General features: G+C 55.6%; 3 protein-coding genes across 6 annotated transcripts in view; 1 reads left to right on the top strand and 2 right to left on the bottom strand.

Moving 5' to 3' along the window:
- Positions 1-212: 212 nt before the first annotated feature.
- Positions 213-9,387, top strand: LOC120510368 (P2X purinoceptor 6-like). Of its 2 annotated transcripts, XM_039726157.1 has the most exons (11): positions 213-482; positions 554-698; positions 896-967; positions 2,971-3,046; positions 3,487-3,580; positions 3,860-3,940; positions 4,667-4,808; positions 4,984-5,093; positions 6,334-6,427; positions 8,031-8,096; positions 8,770-9,387. In XM_039726157.1, the coding sequence occupies exons 1-11, from the start codon at positions 358-360 to the stop codon at positions 8,887-8,889; spliced, it is 1,125 nt and encodes a 374-aa protein (XP_039582091.1). In that variant the 5' UTR covers positions 213-357; the 3' UTR covers positions 8,890-9,387. The 2 variants fall into 2 exon arrangements, with proteins under 2 accessions (XP_039582091.1, XP_039582092.1); XM_039726158.1 differs by lacking the exon at positions 2,971-3,046 and having other exon boundaries at positions 213-429.
- Positions 9,385-12,100, bottom strand: LOC120510224 (transmembrane protein 17B-like). The gene is made up of 4 exons (XM_039725817.1): positions 11,983-12,100; positions 11,596-11,882; positions 11,114-11,227; positions 9,385-10,747 (listed from the first exon to the last, which is right to left on the bottom strand). Exons 1-4 carry the CDS (start codon positions 12,098-12,100, stop codon positions 10,466-10,468), a joined length of 801 nt encoding a protein of 266 aa, XP_039581751.1. The 3' UTR covers positions 9,385-10,465.
- A 1,693-nt stretch (positions 12,101-13,793) lies between these two features.
- Positions 13,794-21,167, bottom strand: part of AIFM3 (apoptosis inducing factor mitochondria associated 3) — a 55,650-nt gene continuing 48,276 nt past the window's right edge. The window contains exons 20-22 of one of the 3 annotated variants that reach the window (XM_039726100.1): positions 18,329-18,433; positions 17,130-17,150; positions 13,794-16,635 (exon numbers count right to left, since the gene is read on the bottom strand). In XM_039726100.1, coding sequence (XP_039582034.1) covers positions 16,596-16,635; positions 17,130-17,150; positions 18,329-18,433 — 166 coding nt within the window. In that variant the 3' untranslated portion in view covers positions 13,794-16,595. The other 2 variants (XM_039726101.1, XM_039726103.1) reach the window with 2 other exon arrangements.

Genomic DNA, 21,167 nt, shown 5'->3' with positions numbered 1-21,167 from the left:
CCACGGCAGTGGAAGGGCTTTAAATCCCTTCCCACCCAAACCATTCTGGGATTCTCGCTGTGGGGAGAGCCGGCGGCTGGAGGCAGCGGAGGTTCGCCCGGCTCTCGGGCAGGCCCCGCGGCCGCTGCGATCCCGGCCCGGTGTGGGGCTGCGGGCCCGGCCCGGCCCGGGGCTCCCCCGCGGCCGGTGAGGGGCGGGGCCAGGGCCGGTGAGGGGCGGGGCGTTGCTGTGCCGGGCTCGCAGCGGCCGCCGGCCCCGCGGCTGCCTTTCCTTCCCTGGCCGCCCTTCCCTCCTGGTGCCGCTGTCCTCACCGTGCCCCCCTTTGCCCTTAGTGCCGCTAACCCCCCCCGTGCCGCCATGCCGGGCCCACCCTGCGGGTCCCTGCTGGACTACAAGACTGCCAAGTTCTCGCTGACGCGGAACCGGCGGGTGGGGCTGCTGCACCGGCTGCTGCAGCTGGGCGCGCTTGGCTACCTGCTGGGGTAGGGACCGCGCCCTCGGCTGGCCGCTCCCCGCTGGCCGGGGGTCCCTCAGAGTCGCCGCTCCCCCGCAGGTGGGTGCTGCTGCTGCGCAAGGGGTACCAGGAGCGCGACACAGCCCCGCGTGTCGCCGTGGTCACGAAGGTGAAGGGGGCGGCGGTCGCCGAGGCCGCGGGCCGGCGGCTCTGGGACGCTGCGGATCTCACCTGGCCCCCGCAGGTAGGGCCGGGCCCCGGGCGGGGACAGGGGGTCGCACATATGGCCAGGCACCTTGACAAGGGGATGCCGCGGGCACGGCTGGCCTCCCAAAGCCCTGGCAGGCCCATCAGTGCCTGTTCCGCCCGTGGTGTCACGGGGCGTCCCCTTGGGCCACCCTGGTGTCAGCCTCCCTCTGACAGAGCCTTCTTGCTTCCCAGGGAGAAAATGTGCTTTTCCTGGTGACCCATTTCATCGCCACAATCCAGCAAGCCCAAGGCACCTGTCCCGAGGTGAGTGAATGGACCTGCCCCAGCCTGGCAGGGGTTAGATGGAGCCAGTGGTTCTGCTGCTCAGTGGAACCCAGTGGAAGACCAGATAAAAGGGGGAAATGGATTTATATTCCCACAAAACCCAATTCCCCTCATTCTCTCTGGATCATAGCACTCCCCAGCACATCTGCCCTTCCTCTGTCATACCTTCATGAGCCAAGATGTGTATCCGTGTGCCCTACCAGAGGACAGGGATATGAATCCTCTCCAGCTCTAAGCACTTTGTGTGGTGGCACTGCATGACCATTCCAGGCTTTCTGCTGCCCTTGAATAAGGGGATGCTTTGACACACACTCCATGGATACCTGTGTCATCTTTCCTTGGTAACTCCCTGCTGCAGGACTAGTGTCCTATTTTTAGGAGAAACAGAGCATAAAGTGCAGATGGCTTTCCAGCTATCCAACACTTAATGGTATATGTTCTCTGGGAAAACTCTTCCCTTTAAGGCTGGAGTCAGGCCAGCTCCTCTGCTGAGCTCTCCCAAGCTGAGCCCAGCTCAGCAGATGGGAGCAAATGTCCTTTAAGCTGGACTGCTGCAGGCACTCTGTACCTAAGCCAAGCACCAATCATCCTAATGGTCCCTTCAGCTCCTGCTGTGGCCAAATGCTGCAGAGGAGGAGAAACACTGGGTTTGGGTTGGGGAAATGGCACCAGTGATCCATCTTTTAAATGCTGAGAACTCTTAAAGTCCCAGCAGGGAGGAAGACAAGTGCTGTAGGGCATTTTGGGGTTCTCACAGGCAGCCACAGGCACCTCTAGGTGCTGGGTTTGCAGTGTGCAAGCCAAGGACACACAGAGATGAGGATTTCATTCTGTTCCAGAGCTGGGGTGTGTGTGGGTGCCTGTCTCAGCCTACACCCCATGCTGGTCTCCAAGAGTTCCTCAGTTCCTGGCACTGGGGCTGTAGATGACATTCATAGTTGGAAAGCTTTGAATATTTAGCAGTGGCAACTTTTGGTTTTTCAGGGAGTTTGAGCTGCCTTAATATTCTTGATGACCAGAGTATTGGTTCTGGCAGATGAATTTGTCTGTGGCCAGAGGCAGCATAGAACATGAGCTGTTTCAGCAGCTGTACATGCACTTAAGTCTTTGCATCCTTTTATCCCTTTATGTTCCTTTTCAGACTACCAAGTTCCTTCCTTCCTATGCCTTCCCTTCCTCCCCTAAATAACCCATTCCCTAAACACCTGGTGCAATCCCCAGATGTTCTCCTGCATCCCATAATGACTCCAGCCCCAGGCAGACCCTACCCAGCCCAAAGATACTGCTCCTCTCAGATCATGTTGGTGGGTTTTACACCTGAATGAGTGGCTGAGGCTGTCCTGGGGCAGCCCAGGGAAGGCCTGAACAGGCCCCCACTTCTGACTCCATAACTGAGCATTCCCCTCCTGCGTTTGGGCCTTTGTACCCTCAGAGCTTGGGGAGCGGGTTTCTGATGAGCTGGTGACTCCTGTCATGGCCTGGGGTAGCTGGGGGAGGTGTTAGTGGTGTTTCCCCAACTCTGTGTTTGAATAAGAGATTTTTACTGCTTCTGACAATCAGGTAGGTCCAGAGTAAGGGTGAAGCTTTCCCTGTCTCTTGTAAAACTCGTGTTATGCTGGATTTAGGGTTTACTAAGCTCTCCCCCAGGGAATTCATCATGGTACTTTACAAGGTGCTTAATGGGCTCAGTCATTCGGGCCCTCCTGAATCCCTCTGTGCTGGTTCCCAGTTCCATCTGAAAGGTCTGAGGTAGCTCCTGAGGCTTCCTCTGCCACTGAGCAGCAGGACACAAGTGCTCTGGGGAGGAAGGATTGCCCTTTGGACATGCCTCTCTTCTGACTGGCTAGAGGCTGGTGAAAGTTCATCTCTAACTGTTTGGGAAGCACTTGGAGAAGCAGGAGCAGCAGTGCAACGATGGGGGGAAGTGGCAGCATGGCCTCAGCCTCACAGCACAGTGACAGCACTTCTCTTGTCCCTCCCAGAGCCCCTCTGTCCTCGACGGGATGTGCACAGAAGATGCAGATTGTCCCATGGGAAACCCTGTGGTTCATGGCAATGGTACTGGGTATTTTGCTAAAGAAACAAAATCCTAGAATGGTTTGGGTTAAAAAGGAACTTAAAGCTCATCCTGTTCTACCCCCTGCCATGGCAGGGACACCTCCCACTGTCCCAGGCTGCTCCCAGCCCCAGTGTCCAGCCTGGCCTTGGGCACTGCCAGGGATCCAGGGGCAGCCACAGCTGCTCTGGGCACCCTGTGCCAGGGCCTGCCCACCCTGCCAGGGAACAATTCCTTATTCCCAATATCCCATCTAAACCTGCCTCTGCCACTGGGATGCCATTCCCCCTTATCCTGTCTCTCCTGGCCCTTCTCCCAAGTCCCTCTCCAGCTCCCCTGGAGCCCCTTTAGGCACCAGAAGGGGCTCTAATGTCTCTCCAAAGTCTTCTCCAGGTGACCAACCCCAACTCTCTCAGCCTGTCTTATATTGTCTTGTTTCTAGGGATAAAAACTGGGAAATGTCTGATGTTCAATGCCACCCATTCCACCTGTGAGATCTATGGCTGGTGTCCTGTGGAGAATAGCACCCTTCCCAGGTAATCACACATGAGGAGACAGCAGATATTGGGAGCTTTGTCTCTCTCCCTCTGTGTTACCAGGAGTCTGACCACACATGCCCAAGGGACAGCCAGGCTCTGGGAGACCTCTGACATTGACTTTCTGGTCAGTTAAACTCAGAGGGTGTCACCCAAGAGCATTTCTTGCATCTGTCCATTGTAGACAAAATCTTGGGATTGCAGGAGAGACTGCAGAGCTTGGGAAATGGGGCCTTGGCCACTGTGCAAGACTTGACTTTGTTGGTGGTTGTTTTCTAGGAAACCTCTTCTGGCTGAGGCAGAGAATTTCACTCTTTTTATAAAAAATACTGTCCACTTCACCAAATTTAACTTCTCCAAGTAAGTACTGCCAGTTGGGCTGAGCATGCAGCCTTGTCCAGCCTGGGCACCGAGCCTGTCCTGGGGTTGAGGAGCTGAAGCACTCGTGGAAGCAGTGGCACCCAGGGCAGGTGGTGCTGAGGCAGCTGGGGCAGGACAGGTGTTGAGGTGAATACAGGTCACTTCAGCTGTGCTGGGTGTGCAGTTCTAAGAGCAGTGGGATGGGGACACCCCAGCGAGAGGGACTGATGTCCACCTGCCCATGTAGAGCACTGCGGAGAGCCGGACAAAGCCAGCCATTCCCAGCTCTCATTTGGAAGTGAAACTAATATTTTTGTCTTTTAGTCCTTGCAAAGTGGTTTCATAGAAGGCAAGAAAAAGGCTGCACTGACCCCACAGTCCCAGGCACACTGACTGTGCTGCCTTACCGTGGCAGGAGACATGGCATGAACTGTCCCTGCTGTCACCCGTAGCAGTGACCAGAGCTGGGTGCTGGGAAGAAACAAAGGAGCACAAAGGGGTGGAAGGGAAGGCCGTGGCACGTGCTATCTCACACTCCATGTGAGATTCCTCTGGGCTGTTTTTTCTTCACTCTCTTCCATCTGAGGCTTTAGGCGAGGCATTGACTGTCCCCCCACTGATGCAGGAGCACTGGTGGGCCCAGTCCAATGAGAGGGTCCCCTTTGCAGTCCCACAGCTGGGCTCCATGACCTCCCACACCCCTGCCCCCTCTCTCTCCTGTCTCAGGTGCAACACCTTACAAACCAGTGACCCCAGCTATTTCAAGAGCTGCACATATGATCCAGTCTTCAACCCCTCCTGCCCTGTGTTCCGTGTCCGTGACATGGTGGAGGCAGCTGGAGAGAACTTTGGAGACCTCGCACTACTGGTACTTGTTTTTTATATAACTATGGAAGGCGACTCAAAATTCCCCAAGGATGTGAGCAAGAAGCAGAGGACTGACCTGAAATGCTAAGGGAATATATGAACTGGGAATGTCTGAACAGTTAATGACTTGGCTAATCTGATTCCATGCTTCTCCTGGAATGAAATGTGTTTTTCAGGGGGGAAGTATCAGAGTTCTTATCGAGTGGAACTGCGACCTGGACCACCCCGCTACCCAGTGCCAACCACAGTACTCCTTCAGCCTGCAGGACATGAGGTACAATTTCAGGTGAGGATGCTGGGACAGTGGCCACACAGGCCTGTGGGATCAGCACCTGACAGTTGTTTGAGATTTCAGTTCTGACAGATGCTCTGAAAGGTGCAGCAGGGATGGGAAGTGTGCCTCAGTCAGTTCACAAATGATGCTGAGCTGGGTGGGAGTGTGGATCAGCTGTAAGGCAGGAAGCCCTGCAGAGGGAACTGGACAGGCTGGATCCATGGGCTGAGGCCAGTGGTGTGAGGTTCAACAAGGTCAAGAGCCAGGTTCTGTTTTGGGGACACAACAATGCCATGGAATGTTCCAGGCTGGAGCAGAATGGCTGGAAAGCTGCAGGCAGAAAAGGACCTGAAGGTGAACATGAACCCAGGTGGGCAGGAAGTCCAGGGGCACCTGATCTGAGCTGGCACTGCTGGGGCACCTCCAGTCCTGGCAGATCTGGGCCCCTCCTGCCAAGAGAGACCTGGAGGGGCTGGAGTGTGTCCAGCAAAGGGAACAGAGCTGGGAAGGGGCTGGAGCCCCAGCAGAGGCTCAGGGAGCTGGAAAGGGGCTCAGTCTGGAGAAAAGGAGGCTCAGGGGGGACCTTGTGGCTCTGCACAACTCCTGCCAGGAGGGGACAGCCGGGGGGGTCGGGCTGTGCTCCAGGGAACCAGGAGCCTTATTGGAGGGAACAGCCTGAAGCTGCACTAACAGAGTGTTTAGATTGCATGTTAAAAAAATCTTTTCACTGAAGGGTTTATCCAGCCCTGGTGAAACTGCCCAGAGCAGTGGTGGAGTCCCTGTGCCTGGAGGGATTTAAAAGCTGTGTAGATGTGGCACCTGGGGACATGGGTTAGTGCTTGGTTAATTACTTGAACTTAAAGGTCTTAGAGACCTTTAAGGCATTGGGAAATGGTAACTCAGGGCAGGGCCTGTGAGTAGAGGGATGCTGTGGCAGTTCTCACACTTTGTAGCTCTTTTGTGTTTGGAGCTGAGCAGGGCATTACCTGCCTGAGGGCAGGGACCTGTGACTGTCCCCACCTGAGCTGGGCACACGGAGAGCTGTGTGCTCCCAGTGACCCAGACTGGGTGCTGAGGGGATGCTGGTGCCCCAGTGTTGGTGCCAGTGAGTCGTTGCTGCCCGTGTATGGCCAGTTCCCAGCCTGGAGGACACCCAGGAACCCAGAGACCCAACAATCCTTTGGCACTGGCACCCCTTCCCTCCTGCCTGCATGCAGGTGCCTTTCTGAGCCATGGCCAATGTCTCCCACAGAACTGCCTCCTACTACTGGGGCTCGCAGCAGCAGCTCTACCGGAACCTGCTGAAGCTCTACGGGATCCGCTTCGACCTCTCTGTGCATGGCCAGGTACAGCGAGCTCCTCAGCCCAGGGCTGGCTCCTCACACCACTGCTCCCACTCTGCCCCTGTGGTTTCTGCTGCCATCAGTTCTCCCCACCTGGGTGAGCTCTTTGCCTCTTCCCAGAGTTTTCTAAGCAGAGCAGGAGAAAACAGTCTCTCCTATTTGAAGAAAAACCTTTTGGTAATGCCCTGAGGAGGGAGATTTCCCTCTCTGAGGGTCTGACATGAGGCCCATGAAGTGTTCAGTAGGCAAGATCAGCTGGTCTGGGTTTGTGGGTGTCTCTCTCTGAGGATGTTATGGTAGGAGCACCCTGACAAAGATCAACCTGAACTCTACTGAACCTGGACAATTAATCCCTTCTTGATTAAAAGTACCTCAGGGGGAAAAGGTGTGGCATGATTAAGGCTGGACATGCCCCAGCCATGTGCCTGAAAGCCCAGAAGTGCCCTGTGTCCTAGACTCATCCTCACCACTGTGGGCAGGAGGTAAAGGGGGATTCTGCTTCTCTGCCCCGCTCAGGTGCAGTGCTGCACCTGCTCTGCTGTCCCCAACAACAGAAGGATTTGGAGCTCCCAGAGGAGGCCATGGAGATGCTGCAAGGGCTGGAGCCCCTCTGCTCTGGAGCCAGGCTGGGAGAGCTGGGGGTGCTCACCTGGAGAGGAGAAGGCTCCAGGGAGAGCTCAGAGCCCCTTGCAGGGCCTGAAGGGGCTCCAGGAGAGCTGGAGAGGGACTGGGGACAAGGGATGGAGGGACAGGACAAAGGGGAATGGCTTCTCAGGGTTAGATGGGATATTTGGAAGAAATCCTTCCCTGAGAGGGTGATGATGCCCAGGTACAGGTTGCCCAGAGCAGCTGTGGCTGCCCCTGGATCCCTGGAAATGTCCAAGGCCAGGCAGGACGGGGCTTGGAGTACCCTGAGGTAGTGGAAGGTGTCCCTGCCCATGCCAGAGGGTGGAATGAGATGAGCTTTAAGGTCTCTTCCAACCCAAACTATTCCATGTTTCCATGATTGTTGATGCTACTCTGTGCAGCATCACTCACAAACTCAGTGCTTAGCTTTCTGAAGAGGGAGCCTGTGCTGAGAGCACTTCCCACACTGAGAGGTGTCCACAGCTGGTCTTTCATGCTCAGCAGTGCCCTTTGTACCTGAAGAAGGTGCAGCACACAGTGCAGGACAGGGTGTACCACTTCTAGGCTGAGAGAGCAGGTCCAGGAGCTGTGGAACAGGAGAGAACAACCAGAAGAGAAACCACCACTCATTTGTGAAGGGAGGGACACATCACATCAGGGTTGTGTTTGCTGGGATGTGGTTCCATGGGTGGCAGCTGCAGCAAGAGGGAGGTTCCTGCTGTGCCTGCAGGAGCAGGTGGGTCACAGTAACCTCTGCTGCTTCCAGGTCGTCAGGCACCTCAGTCCCTTCTTTGACAACCAAAGGGGGGTGGAGTCAGCACAACAGCAGTTCCTACAAATCCTCACGGGGAAATATCCCTGGATCCTTCCAGCGCCTCCTGACTTGGAGCATGCTGCCCCGCAAGGCTCAGCCCACCACCTCCTCACCCCTCTGACCCCTCTTCACCCTCTCTCTTGCCCCTCCACTGTTTCTCACCAGGCTGGGAAGTTCAGCATTGTTCCTACTGCCGTGAGCTTTGGCACCAGCATCGCCTTCTTTGGTGCCGTGAGTACTCCAGATACACTCTTCTCCTTCAATCCGTGGCTTGGGATTTGCCAGTTCTCAATTGTTTCCTGCCTGGGCACAAGGCTTCCCTAGTGGCAGCCAGCACAGAGGGGAGATGGTCTGGCAGGGTGTCAGCTCAGGTCTCCCTGTGCCCATTAGTAATGACACCACTGGATTGGGATCCTGAGTGCTGTCAGAGTCATGTCTCATGGTGGTCAGGTTTTTGTGTGGAACCTGGGATAGAGCATCACTGGGATGCTGCTGGCAGGAGAGCAGCTCCTCTACTTCTCCTCTGACTGAAGGGATGCAGTGTCCTGTCACTATGGTGGGGCAGCCCCTTGCAGAGCCCTTCTGTGGCTCTTCCCTTCCAGCAGAGTAACAGGGAGGTCCCCTACCTTACCCCCTTTCCTCCCTGACATGCTCATCCCAGTCCGTATGTGACTGTGGAGGTGCTGGAACAGCCCTCCCTGTCCATCCATTGCAGTCTGACCTCCTGTGCAGCCCCTGGGACCGGGCTGGGTCAGAGAGAAGCCAGTGGAGCTGGCTGGAGGCAGGACTGGCTTGGTGCCACGGCAAATGCCCACAGCTGGCTGCAGGGCTCAGTGGGAGCCAGGATGGAAGGCCAGGCATTCCTGTGGGAAGTTTGCAGTCTTCAATGTTTGTCTGTCTCCAGGCTACAATGATCTGTGACCTGGTTCTGCTCTACCTTGATGCAAAGGCTGACCTTTATTGGAAGGAGAAGTTTGAGGAGGTAAGGATAGGGCCACATGGGAGAGAGGAGGTTTTGAGGTGAAGCATTTTGGATTTAATGATTTTCTGCCCTTTGGTTAAAACTCAGTTCCCAAGATCAGGGAAAAACCTAGTGGAGCAGCTCTTAGTTTTCAATTTTTGGGCTTGATTGCCAGTCTGACCTGGGAGAGAGATCCAGCTGCTGCTGGGAATCAGGGAAAGTTGTGTCATGACCTCATCTACTGTCAAAACATCCATCAGTGGGTCGCCATGGAGACCTTAATCTGGAAAACTGACCCAGCTCTGCTTTTCACCCTCTTCCAAAGGGAATCTGTTGGGACTCCATGCAGAGAGGGGCCAGCTCTTCAGGGCACATCCTGTTCTGTGGGTCATTGACAGGTTTATGTGCCAAACATTATTCCATTGTGGGAATTCACTGCCCTGGTGAATCAGGGAGTCACAGGGAGTCCCCTGCAGACCAGGAGAGCTGGCAGTCCTGCCTCAGGTCATTTCCAGCTTTGTCTGTCAAGTCTTTGGAGCCTCTGAGGACTGAGATTCCCCATCTCCTGGTGAACTGTCCCAAAGCTGCACCATTCTGTTGGGGGGTAAACTTTCCTAATGCCTGATGTTGAATCCAGAGTGGCCATGGAACCAAGCAGAGTAGCTGAGGGCCACCTGGGCTGCCTCCATGCCTGTTGTATCCTGATGTCCCTGTTCATTTTGCAGGCAAGACCCCCTAAAGGTAAGCCTGAGGCCACAGCTTAGGGACATCGGGAATGCTCCACCACAAACTGCCTTCCCCCCAGAGCCACCTGCAGGTAGATATGATGGGGACCCGGCTGCAGCCCTGGTAGAGGTGGGCCAGGCCTGGCCCAGGTGGGCACTGCTGGGGTTAGGGTCTGCCTTTCCTGGAGAAGTGCTGGCAGCAGCAGTTCTTGGCTCCTGGAGCACAAAGCCATCCCAGGGGCAGCTCCCAGCGCTGACAGCCGGAGCAGAGCTGCCCCTGGAGCCACCCCAGAGTGTGCTGGGGAACAGCTGGTCCTGCTTGGCACAAGAGCCTTAAAGCATTTGCATTTCTCCACGTTCCAATGATTATGGACCTTGATTTCCCTTGAAAAACAGGGATGCAATGGAATAAAGCTGTTCTGGAAGTGGGAGGAGGTTTTACTCTGTCTCTAGCCCTGGAGGAACTGTAAAGTTGTGGAGTGCTGCTCTTGCACCTCATGGCACCCGTGCATGCTTCCAGCTGGGATGGCTTCATGTGGGCCACCTGGATTCTCAGAAGCTCTCTGGGAAGCTCAGGGAGGGTTTAGGAGCCAAGTTTAAAGTTCCAGCTGTGGGCTGGTACTTCCTAGGGGTGTGCAGTGGCTCCTGCACCCTGATTCCTGCCTCCTGCCAGGGCTGATGCTCAGCAAGGACAGGCACAGCCCTGGGGTGAGCCAGAATGTTTCAGAGGTGCTGACCCCTCACTCCCACCTCTCCTAGGCTGTGTTAGCTTGTGCAAGGCAGGGATCAGCTGGGATGTGCCTGGGTGCTGTTCTGGGGTCTCCACAAAGCTCAGAAACAGTGTCTGTGGGTTCAAGCACTGTTTAATGCTCCTTGCCAGGACCAGCTGTGTGGGGTGGAGGGGTCATGCAGCATCACCCCATCTTGGCTGCCTGTCCCCCTGTGCCCCCGGGCTCCAGCCGGCCCCTCCCACCCTCCTGGAACTGCCGCAGGTAAAACTGTGCTGCCAGCTGCTTGGTCATGGTCCTCAGCGCCAGGAAGGCAGCCACGATCTCGAGGAGGAGGAAGACCAGGAACAGGCTGTGCATGGGCACCTCCAGCGGTAGGTGGATGACCTGCCTGTCCGTCAGCAGGAAGAGCAGGAGGGGCAGCTGGATCAGGAAGGAGAGGAGCAGGAACCCAGCCAGCTCAGGCACCTGCAGGATCAGAACCCTCTGAGATAGGGCAAGGACGCAGTGGTGGGCTGGGGGGACCCTCTGGCCCCTGGAGCTTTCTGCAAGAGCCTCTGCTGGCCTTGGAACCCGGGGACCAGGGATGTCCCTGCTCCATTGAGCTGTGGTCAGATGCTCAAACCCCCCCAGTGGAGAGACAGAGCAGGGGGGCAAATGGGTCCCCTTCTTCAGGTCATGCCTTCACACATGATTCTCTTCTAGGACAGCTCCAGGTAGACCTCCAGAGAAAGGACAGTGATGGGCACATGGGTCCTAAGTGAGGGGACATCCAGCTCCCCCCAGCTGGGCTGATCCTTTCTGAGCACAGGGGCCAGGGCAGGCAGTGCTTACCTTCTCCTGGAGGTTCCCCAGGTAGCCCAGGTAGAGGCGGGAGCCCTCAGCCAGTGAGAGGATGAGGAAGGCTGTGACCAGCAGGAACTGATAGTGCCAAGGCAGCAGGTGGTACTGTTATGGGGGCACAGCTTTGTCCAAGTCCAGCTGTCCATGCCCAGTTTCCCTTTCCCTGTGCACCATTCCCTCCTCCCCATACCCAGCTCTCCATGCTCTGCCAGCTCTCACCATGCTGGTGCCCAGCTCTGCCTACTCTTCTCCCCCCCCCCCCCTTTTTAACCATTCCTGCCTGGAAAGTTCATGATTTCCATCTCTAGCAGAGAGAGATGAGCAATCTTTTCGTGTGGGGGTGAGGGCATTTTGGGGATCCATTAATTCTGAAGAGGCTCCTCTGTCCCCTGCCCACTTTGTCCCCCACCCAAGCCCAGGGAGACTTGGCAGGAGCAGCTCCCCCCACCCCTACGTGCCCCATGGGATGGTACCTTCAGGTGCAGCATAATCCCCTCAGCCAGGCACCAGACTGGGAAGTAGTAGACGTTGAAGTAGAGCATCACCTGGAGGGGCAGGCTGGACAGCACCTTGTGAGCTAGGCAGGGATGGGCAGGCTGCTCACCAGTCCCAGGGTCCCCCTGCCCAGAGGGACCCCCCCTCACAGCTTGTGGAGGGGAGCAACAGGCCCTGGGTCCCACAAGCAGCTGATTGCAGCAAATGTTCTTATTTTTGTTCCCTCCCTGGTGGGTGGGTTCAGGAACCCTTTGGGTGCTGCTGCCTCAGAGGCACCCAGCTGCTTTGGTGATGTGCTGAGCAGGGTCGTGGGGATGGACAGCCCCTGTTCCCAAGCCCCCTCTGCAGAGCCCGTCTGCCCATACCTGGCTGGTAGCTGGGGGCAGTGCCGCTATCCCACGTCTTGTTGTTGATGAAGAGGGACCCACTGAAGGCCACCAAGCCCCGGCGCAGGCTGGGGGGCAGCGGGGTGGGCACAGCCATGGACAGCAGCTGAGCCCTGCTCACCCAGCCCGGCTCAGCCCGGATTAGCCAGGAGGGAATCAGTGAGAGGACAGGCCAGGCTAATGCGCAGGGCCACACGGCCATTGGCTGCCTGGGGACAGGGCTGCTGACCTGAAGGGGGTTCTGGGAAAGGAGAATTCCCACCTTGGAACACCAAGGCCACGCAGGAATCACAAGGTGGAGTTGCAAGGAAATCACAAGTCACAGAGCATCTCCCCTCAACGGCATCTTTAGGGGGTGACAGTAGCTTGTCACTTGTCACCTGTCACTGTGACTTGCAGCAACTGCACCCTCTCCTAATCGGGCTTTATCAACACAAATATTGCTCAAAGACCCCTGACAAACGAGGATGCCTCATGAGAGGATGACACTTTTCACCTGAAAAGCTTCTACAAGGCCTCCAGGCTGATGGAGATTTAGCCATCACTGTGAGTTCCTCAAGCCCCATCCAGGCTCAGGGGTGCTGGGGAGGGCAGTGAGGGATGATGTATTAGGGGGTGGCTGAGCCAGAGGAGAATGGGAGGGAAAAGTTCTTCAGGAACTTCAAGTTTAATAATCACAGAATTATTAAGGTGGAAAAACCCTTCGAAGATCATCAGGTCAAATCATTAGCCCAGCACTGCCAGGGTCACCACTAAACCATGTCCCCAGGTGCTACATCTACACATTTTTTGAGCACTTCCAGGGATGTGGACTCCACCACTGCCCTGGGAAGGCTGTATAAGAGCTGGACAAACCTTTCCATGAAGAAATATTCCCCAATATCCACCCTGCCCCTCCCCTGGCCCCTCCCTGAGGCCGTTCCCTCTCCTCCTGTCCCTGTTCCCTGGAGCACAGCCCGACCCACCCGGCTGTCCCCTCCTGTCAGGAGTTGTGCAGAGCCACAAGGGCCCCCCTGAGCCTCCTTTGCTCCAGGCTGAGCCCCTTCCCAGCTCCCTCAGCCTCTGCTGGGGCTCCAGCCCCTTCCCCAGCACTGTTGCCTTCTCTGGACACACTCTATAAGTGTCAGTCAGTTCTACCCAACAGATCTGGTCTCGCCTCACGATCTTCAGCCTCCAACTCGCCCCATAAGGTGCATCAGAGAAGCTGCCTCAAATAGTGGGAGCAAGTGCTGTAAATGAGGTCCTTAAGGGCCAGGAACTTAGGGTCAAGGAACACAAGAAACCAAAGAAAGAGATGATTCTTATCCTGGATAAAGCTAAAATGAAATTGCAGAGCTCACTGCCATATGCTGCCAAAACCAAACCATCTGGGGCTGAAGGCATGGTTAAATCAGCACCTGACTGGCTGAAGTCGTAGGATTACACAATGTTTGGGTTGGAAGAGACCTCAAAGCTCATCTCATCCCACCCCCTGCCATGGGCAAGGACATTTTCCACTATCCCAGGGTGCTCCAAGCCCCAATCATCCTGGCCTTGGACACATCCAGGGATCCAGGGGCATTCTCTGGACACCCTGTGCCAAGGCCTGCCCACCCTCCCAGGGAAGAATTTATTCACTATATACCATCTTCTTCCCAATATCCCAACCTGCCTGTGTCCTGTCCCTCCATCCCTTGTCCCCAGTCCCTCTCCAGCTCTTTTGGAGCCCCTTTAGGCCCTGAAAGGGACTTTGAGGTCTCCCTGGAGCCTTCTCCTCTCCAAGTGAACACCCTTAGCTTTCCTGGCCTGGCTCCAGAACAGAGGGGCTCCAGCCTTCAGAGGATCCCTTTGGCCTCCTCTGGACTCATTCCAGCAGCTCCAGGTCCTTCCTGTGCTGGGACCCTAGAGCTGAATGCAGTTCTCCAGATGGGGTCTCACCTGCATGGGGCAAAGGCAAAGCCCCAGCTGTCCCCCAAGTCCTGCCAGCACACAGGTGAGATGTGGGCAGGGTGACAGGCACAGCCCAGAATCTGAGGAGCAGGAGCTGGTGGAGAGCTCAGGATCTGGGGCATCAAGTCTGCATGGGCAGGCAAGGTGAGCGACCATGATACCTGGGCAGTCTGCTGGAGGTAACTGACATGGGCCAGTGCAGCTGGGGGTAACTGCATGTGCCCCAGCTGGGCTTTCATTCCTCATGGGAACAGGCAGTTTCTTAAGAAGAGATGGAAACTTTCTGTCCTGGCATGAGAGGTGATGAGCTTGGAAAAGTAGCAGAGAACACAACCCAGCCTTGCCCAGTTCCAGGACTGACTCGCCACTGGGAAGCATTTGCCAAGGCACTGGATAAGGGGTCTCAGGTTCAACACCACCCCACACCTGTGCAGAGGAGCAATACCCATCTGAGCCAGCCCTGCCCATGACCTGACACATGTCCCAAGGAAAGTTACAGTGGTGACTGGGATTTCTCATGTCATGGGTGACATTACCAGCCCTGGTTGAAACAACTCCTCTGTAAAAAGCAGGGAATGGGACTCGTTACCCCCACTGCAGCCGTAGACTGGGACAGAAGGTCCTTCCTCAGCCCCTGAATGGTCTTCGGCCCTGTGACCATGGGGGTGATGCCCGTTTTATGCAGCTCATGCACAATACTGGATGAGGCCCGATCAGAGGCAAAGGAGGTCAAAAAGCATCTTCCTGAAAAACAAAGCACTCTGCCACTATGTCCCCAGCGTAGCAAAGTTGTGCGGAGGGAGCTGCCAGTCTCAGCCAGCATGGAGAATAGGACAGAGAGCTTGGGGAAAACACACAGCCGCAGGGAATGCCACCCTGTGGTGCCCCAGAGTCCCCTGGCACTCCAGCTGGGTCCCCTGGGGAGCTACCAAAGCTGTGTCCAACTATCCTACCAGCAGGACACGAGATACAAACCCAGGTCTTTGTGGGTAGTGGCAGAGCTGAGGCAGCACCTGGGCAGCTGCCTCCACCTGGGCTGTGCCCACAGCCCCAGGCCACTCTGGAAGAGCCCTGCCTGGGGCACCAGGAGCTGAACAGCCCCAGCCACCCCTGCCCTCAGAGGATGACCTGTGGACAGGAACACTGACATTTGTCTTTTCGAACCTGAGATGAGACTTGCAAGTTCCCTGTGTGCTCGAGTGTGCACATCCTGCTACCATCCCTCCTGGTCATTCCATCTGGGAAAAGCTCTGTAGTGAAACCAGGAGAGACCAGCCAGAGGTGTGATAGACACTGGTGCATTTCTACCAAGCCAAGATCTGAAATACTGGAAATACAGGTGAGCTGGACACAGGTGGGAAGTCTCCAGCAAAGAGGTTCTTGAACAACCTGGCCAACATGGAGAGGTGACCCAAGGTCTTGGAAGAAATCAGAAATGACCCAGACGCCAAGAATAGTATTGCTTTAATTCACAGGGGCTGAATCAAATTAAAAATATAAATCCTCTTGTTTGGGACTCAGGGTAAAACATTGACTGCTGGGGAAGGAGTCTCCCCCAGAACAAAGCACTGGAGTCTCTCCAGTGGGGACCCCCAACCCCCACTCTGCTGGGCTGATGGGCTGTGGCTGGCCAGGCCCACTCCTGAGCTGGAGACATGGCTCTTCTTCAGCATGGGGCTGGAAACAGGAGAGCAGAGCACGAGCATGGTGGGCTGGGAAATGCAGCTTTGTCACTACACTGGACAAGTGCCAGAGTATGGACAGCCAGAAATGCCCCCCCAGCTACTTTTCCTTGAATAACACCTCAGCAACAGCACTGATCCCATGATAGCATCAAGGAGAGATATCCCAAGGCTGGCTGGAAGGGTGGCCACCCAGCCCAGGGCTGTAGCTGAGCCATCACAGCTCTCAGGTATCCCTGCAATGCACCCCAGGAATGGGCCCAAGAGCTGCCAGTGCCCTGGCCCAAACCAAGCCCCAGGAGACAGGGAAGGAATCCCAGCCCCTTGGCTGCTCCAGGACAGGAGATGCTGGGATGGGGACTGATGAGCTCCAGAGCCCTCAGCATGGACAGGGACCCACCTCTACTGGTGGGGCTGCACAGGACCAGCCTGGACAACACTGCACCAGCTGCACAGAAGTCACCCAGGGTAATCTGGCCCGCCCAGGTGCCCCCCAGGGTGGGGGCTGTGGCAAACACTGCAGCCATGCAGGAAAGGAGCAGATGTCAGGGTCTGCAGGGATGGACGTTGGAGCTCTGCTGGGAGTGAAGAGCATTTGGAAAGGAGCTTCATGCATGAAAGCACAGGACAACCAAAGGCACTCGTGCTGCTTATGGGAGTGAGGGACATGCGTGGGGCAGACCCGCCTGGGGACCCTCAGCCCTATGGCACCCATGCCCGCTGCCAGTGCCAAACCTCACGCTCTCTGTGGACTGCTTTTCCAGCATGCCAGAGCAATTGCAACAGCAGAGCCCCAGTCCCAGCCCAGCAGGCACAGGGGCAGAGGAGCTGTGTGAGATCCTCCTGGAAGGTCACAATGCCAGGTTTATCGAGGTCTCAAAGGGAAATGGCTGAGCCATGGGGTTCCCACCAGGCCATGGAGCTGCTGTCCCATCTCCCCACGGCGAGTGCAGGATCAGGAGAGCTCAGCCATCTGTGGCTTTAGGTGCCTTTCCCTGTTAGCCAGGACATGTCTCCAGTTCTAAAAGAGAGAAAAACCACAGTGCTGTGAGGGGTTTCTCAATGTGCACAGGCAAATGCTCTTGGTGTGCTTGGTGCTAGTCCAGTACTTGGTGTCCACCCCAGCAATCAGCTGCCTCCTTTGCCCTCACTCACCTGTCACTAAACTGTCCAAAAAGTCACCTGCAGGTCCTCAATTCTGTGTAAAACTGAGTTCAAACATTTTATTTATTTATACTTAAAAGCTGCCCTTCAGCTGAAAATCCATGGAAAGCCACTAAACCCCAGCCAAGCAAGGTCCCAACCAACAGGATCTGTGCCTGATGTGGCTCCTGGCAGCCCCAGCTCTATCAACCAGCATTGCCCCCCATGTGAGGGGGATGCAAAATAAAGACATCCCCCCGCCGTAACCAGTGTCCCCACATGGGAATTAGGGATATGGCCCAGTCAGGGGTGCAGCTGTCCCTGCTGCCAGCCCCTCACATCCAGCACACTCAGACCCCAAACCGAACGTACTTGCCATGACGGACAAACAGCCTAAAGTTGTGAAAGCAGCGGGAGACAAAGAGAGAAAAGACATTCAGGTTTAATCTGGCTTCCTCCAGCCCCTGAGCCCCACCACAGGGCCAGCAGCTCCTCCCCACCCCTGGGATGCCCACAAGATACCCCTCCCTCCCAGCCACAAAGTGGGACATGAGCAACCATTTTCCAATGTACTGGGGTGATGGCACAAAAAAATTCTTCCCTTTGAGGTTGGTGAGACCCTGGCACAGGCTGCCCAGAGGATCTCTGGCTGCCCAGAGATCCCTGGAAGTGTCCAAGGCCAGGTTGGATGGGCTTGGAGCAATCTGGGATAGTGGGAGGGAAGGGGGCAGGGGGTGGAATTGGATGGACTTTAAGGTCCCTTCCAACCCAAACTATTCTGTCATTTTATGAACCCTGTTTCAGGTGAGGGGACCCACGACATGCTTCCCATCCCAGGGATTCCCAGGGAGTCTGAGAGACAAAACTTCCTGGGGGTTGGGAGTGCTCCTCTCCCTGAGCTTTTGAAAAGATCTGCTTTTATTCCAGATAAATATCCCTGGAACAGAGACCCACATTTCCTCAGCAGCTCTGATTCCCACTCTAAAGGCCTCTTCCTGGCTGTTATCACCTCCCTGGCATTTGCCTTCCAGCACCTACCCTCACCAAAAAGTTATGCTCTGTCCTCTGTATGGTCTTAAAAACAAAGTGAAGGGAGAAAAATGCCCTTTGCCTATGAGCTCTGCTCCAAGGAATCAGAGGCTGAGACACCACAGGCCAGCATCCTGGTAACACCAGCTCTTTGGGCTGGGTTGTGCATAGGGGGTTATGCACAGGCTACACACCCAGTCCCTCTCTGCAGGTCTCCTTGACTGACTGGGTGCCCAGGTGTGCCCCAGCATCAGGCATTGCTTCCTTGATGAAGTGCCAGTGCCCAAAAGCAGAGAGTATCCCCATCCCATCCTCTCTGTGCAAGGATTTGGGTCCTGGTGTTTAAGACAAACCCTATATGTGGGGGATGCCAGATCTGGAGGCAGCTGGGAAGTAGCACAGGGAGGAAGCAGGAACAGGAAGGGAGATGCAAGAGTGGTATGGAGATGGATCAGTGTGAAAGGCTCAGCTCTGCCCAGCACCCCATGGTTGTGCTTAGCCCCTGGCCTGGCACTGCCACTTCCCACTGCCTGTCTACTTACTCTACATCACGCTTCCGGATGGTCCTGCCAGCAGCCAGGACCTCAGCCACCTTGGAAACAATTGGGTCGTAGTTCATGCTGGCCACAGCCACCACCTCGTCACTCCTAGGGCCGGGCAGAGCAGAGCAGTTAGGACAGCCTGGATGGCCACAGCTCCACCACCCAAAACCCACCATGATGGAGAGAGGAGGGAGGCAAAGAGGAACACCACTCCAGAGCCAGGCCTGATCCCAAGGCATAAGCACCACAGGGACTGGAACAAGATGGCTGGAATAAGGGTCAGGAGAGGGTACAGAGTGGCACAGCAGGCCCCACTGGTCCTACCAATGTTGGAGGTGATGTCATGAGCATCAACTAGGGTGCCTGGGTGATGGAGACAGCTCTGGCACCCTGGCATCTGTGGGAAAACACCACCAGTGGTAGATCTGATGGTGGATAAAAACCTGGACAACAGGAAGGATGCCCAGCTGTTATCCCTGTGCTGCTGCCCTGTGCTGAGGGAGTGGAGGGGTGGTCAGGATTTCCCTGTGGAACAGTCAGTTGGGATGTTCCACATCCCCTTCCTGATCCCCACCTCTGAACAAGCAGAGTGCCCCGCTCTGAGCTGCTCCACGGCCACTGGGACAGCTGGAGTGTCCAACCCCTGGGTCCTCAGCCCCAGCAAGGAAGTCCTCATGTATATAGGATGTCCAGATTGGCTGGCTGTTCCCCTAGCAGGATCCCAATGCAGCCTCAAAGGTTGAGAGGAAAACAAATGAAGGAGAAGGAAGAGGACATAAAACTGCTGGAGGAGCTTTGGCTAAAGGTCATAAGCAAACGAGAAGGTGGGTTCTTGTTTGGGGTTTGCCAAGGTCAATCCAAGTGTAAACCTTCAAAGCCTGACCCATGAAGAGATAACTGAATGCACAATGTGAAATCAGGGAAGATGTGTGGGTAAGATTTTAAACTCTGGTGATGTTGTTGAATAAACTGAAAAGTAGAAGCACCCACTAAACCAAGATCTGCTCTTAAATTGACTGCCAAAGAACTCTGGGATCAACAGAGCAAAGAGCAGCTGAGGTGGGGTGGGGAGGGATATGTGCCTAATTCCCAGGACAAGGAGAGCAAAGCCATGTTTCAGAGGACACTTCAGCCCTGTGCAGCCATGAGAGTTAAAGGTATCTCTCACAACTGTCTACAAAACCATGGGGCAGCTCCATCACAGACTGTTTAAAAAAACTCCCATTCCTAAATAGGCCCATGGCAAATAAAGAAGAGCAGTTTCCTGAGCAGAGCCAGCTCCAAACTGGGAAACACAAAGTGGTTGGAGAGACCTACCCATCAAAACCTGGGGGAGATGTGCTGTTCCAAGCAATGAATAACCAAGGTGTGCAAGGGAACCAGATGCACTACCACCAGCTGCCCTCTGGCTCAGCCTCAAACCCAGACAGTGCCCAAAGGAGCCAGCCAGGAAGGCAGATGCAGCCCAAACATTTCTGTCAGCAGGACATAGGGTAGCTACTCCTTTTGCAAAATGGTTCATGGGGTGCTGGTGAGCTGGAGCACCCAGCATCAGCAGTGGCTTTTGAATACTTTGTCAGACAGATGGGGGAAGCCAGGAGGAATCCCTTTTTCAAAAAGGTCTTCAAAGGTAACAAGAACTCCCATCCTGAACCTGGGATTTGGAGCAATCAGAAGTCTTTGTGAAGATTGATTGAAGAGGGAAGCACAGGGGATGTGTCTACATGGTCTTCCCTTCCTCTGCAGCGTTCAACGTAACAGAGGTGGGGAACTGTGAAGAAGATAACCACAGCAATTCCCTGGTCTCCAAGGTCTTAGGGGCAGGAGGACATCAGTCTGTTGTCAAGGCAGGGACATCTGCAGAGTGCTGTCCCCTACACCTCCCAGCACAGGGCCTTTTATTGGCCTCTGCATAGCTCTGACAAGACTCCTTTCCTCTTCAAACTCTGGGGCAGAAGAAGCCTTATTGTGAAAGCCAGTGCTGAGGACAGGCTGTAGGAGTGGAAACCACCAGTGGTTCCTGCAACTACTAAGGAGGACCAGGAGGAGGAGAAGAGTCCAAACACAGTGTGGGCACAGCAGAAGAAAGCAGGAGGAAATGGTCAGCCTGGGACTGTCCTCAGTCCAAAAGCTTTAGCACCAACTAGAAGAACCACCACCAAAAAAGAAAGAAATGCTCCAGCTCTGCCTCTCACAGACAGGGAGCCAAGCAGTGGGGGACACACTGGCTGACCCCCAGCAGCCAGTGCTTCCCAGTACCTCCGGCTCTCAGCATGGCATGCCGTCCTGGTACCCACACGCCAGCTCCGGGAGACCCTCCTGGGTGGCAGAATAACACAGCGCTCAGCAGGGACCTCCAGGTCTGCCCAGCAAGCCCAGATCCCCTGGCAGCCCCTGTCCCTTGCAGCCACCATGGCACACGGAGCATGGGGCCCTGGCATGGAGCAGGGATTATGCACCTTGCTCAGGGTGTTCCCTTTGAACAGCCTCCTCAGATGTTTAATTAAAGTAACCTGATGTTTCCTTTCAAATTAGGGGTGGGATAAAGAGATAAAAGGCTCTCATGTCGAAAGGCTGCAGGAGGGGAACATCCCCACAGCAGCTCTCCCCAGCACAGGTGGTGCCTTGGCACAAACCCACCCCTTTAGGTAATTTTGACCAAGGTTCCAGCACACTCTGAGCTGTATCTAGTGTGCAAAGGCCCCTGGGTGCCAGCTGGAGCTCCATCCCTGCAGCAGGTGTTTACCCAAGGTGTGCAGGTACCAGGGAGAGGAGGGTGAGCACTCCCCAGGGTGATGCAGTGAGCCCCATACCTCCTCAAGCCCAATGCACACGTCCA

This window comes from Passer montanus, unplaced genomic scaffold (genome assembly GCF_014805655.1).
Source record: "Passer montanus isolate IOZ18808 unplaced genomic scaffold, ASM1480565v1 scaffold57, whole genome shotgun sequence".
In the NCBI taxonomy this organism is placed as follows: domain Eukaryota; kingdom Metazoa; phylum Chordata; class Aves; order Passeriformes; family Passeridae; genus Passer; species Passer montanus.
The sequence above is the reverse complement of the archived record's forward strand: the minus strand, read 5'-3'. Positions and strand labels throughout refer to the sequence as shown.

Bases quoted from the DNA above. Each gene is read 5' to 3' on its own strand.
- LOC120510368 (XM_039726157.1), top strand. From the start codon at position 358: ATGCCGGGCCCACCCTGCGGGTCCCTGCTGGACTACAAGACTGCCAAG. The intron at 968-2,970 runs GTGAGTGAATGG...TGTCCCTCCCAG, and splicing joins CCCAAGGCACCTGTCCCGAG to AGCCCCTCTGTCCTCGACGG. The intron at 3,941-4,666 runs GTAAGTACTGCC...CTCCTGTCTCAG, and splicing joins ACCAAATTTAACTTCTCCAA to GTGCAACACCTTACAAACCA.
- LOC120510224 (XM_039725817.1), bottom strand. From the start codon at position 12,100: ATGGCTGTGCCCACCCCGCTGCCCCCCAGCCTGCGCCGGGGCTTGGTG. The intron at 11,883-11,982 runs GTATGGGCAGAC...GGTGCCTCTGAG, and splicing joins TGCCCCCAGCTACCAGCCAG to GCAGCAGCACCCAAAGGGTT. The intron at 11,228-11,595 runs GTACCATCCCAT...CCCCCATAACAG, and splicing joins GGATTATGCTGCACCTGAAG to TACCACCTGCTGCCTTGGCA.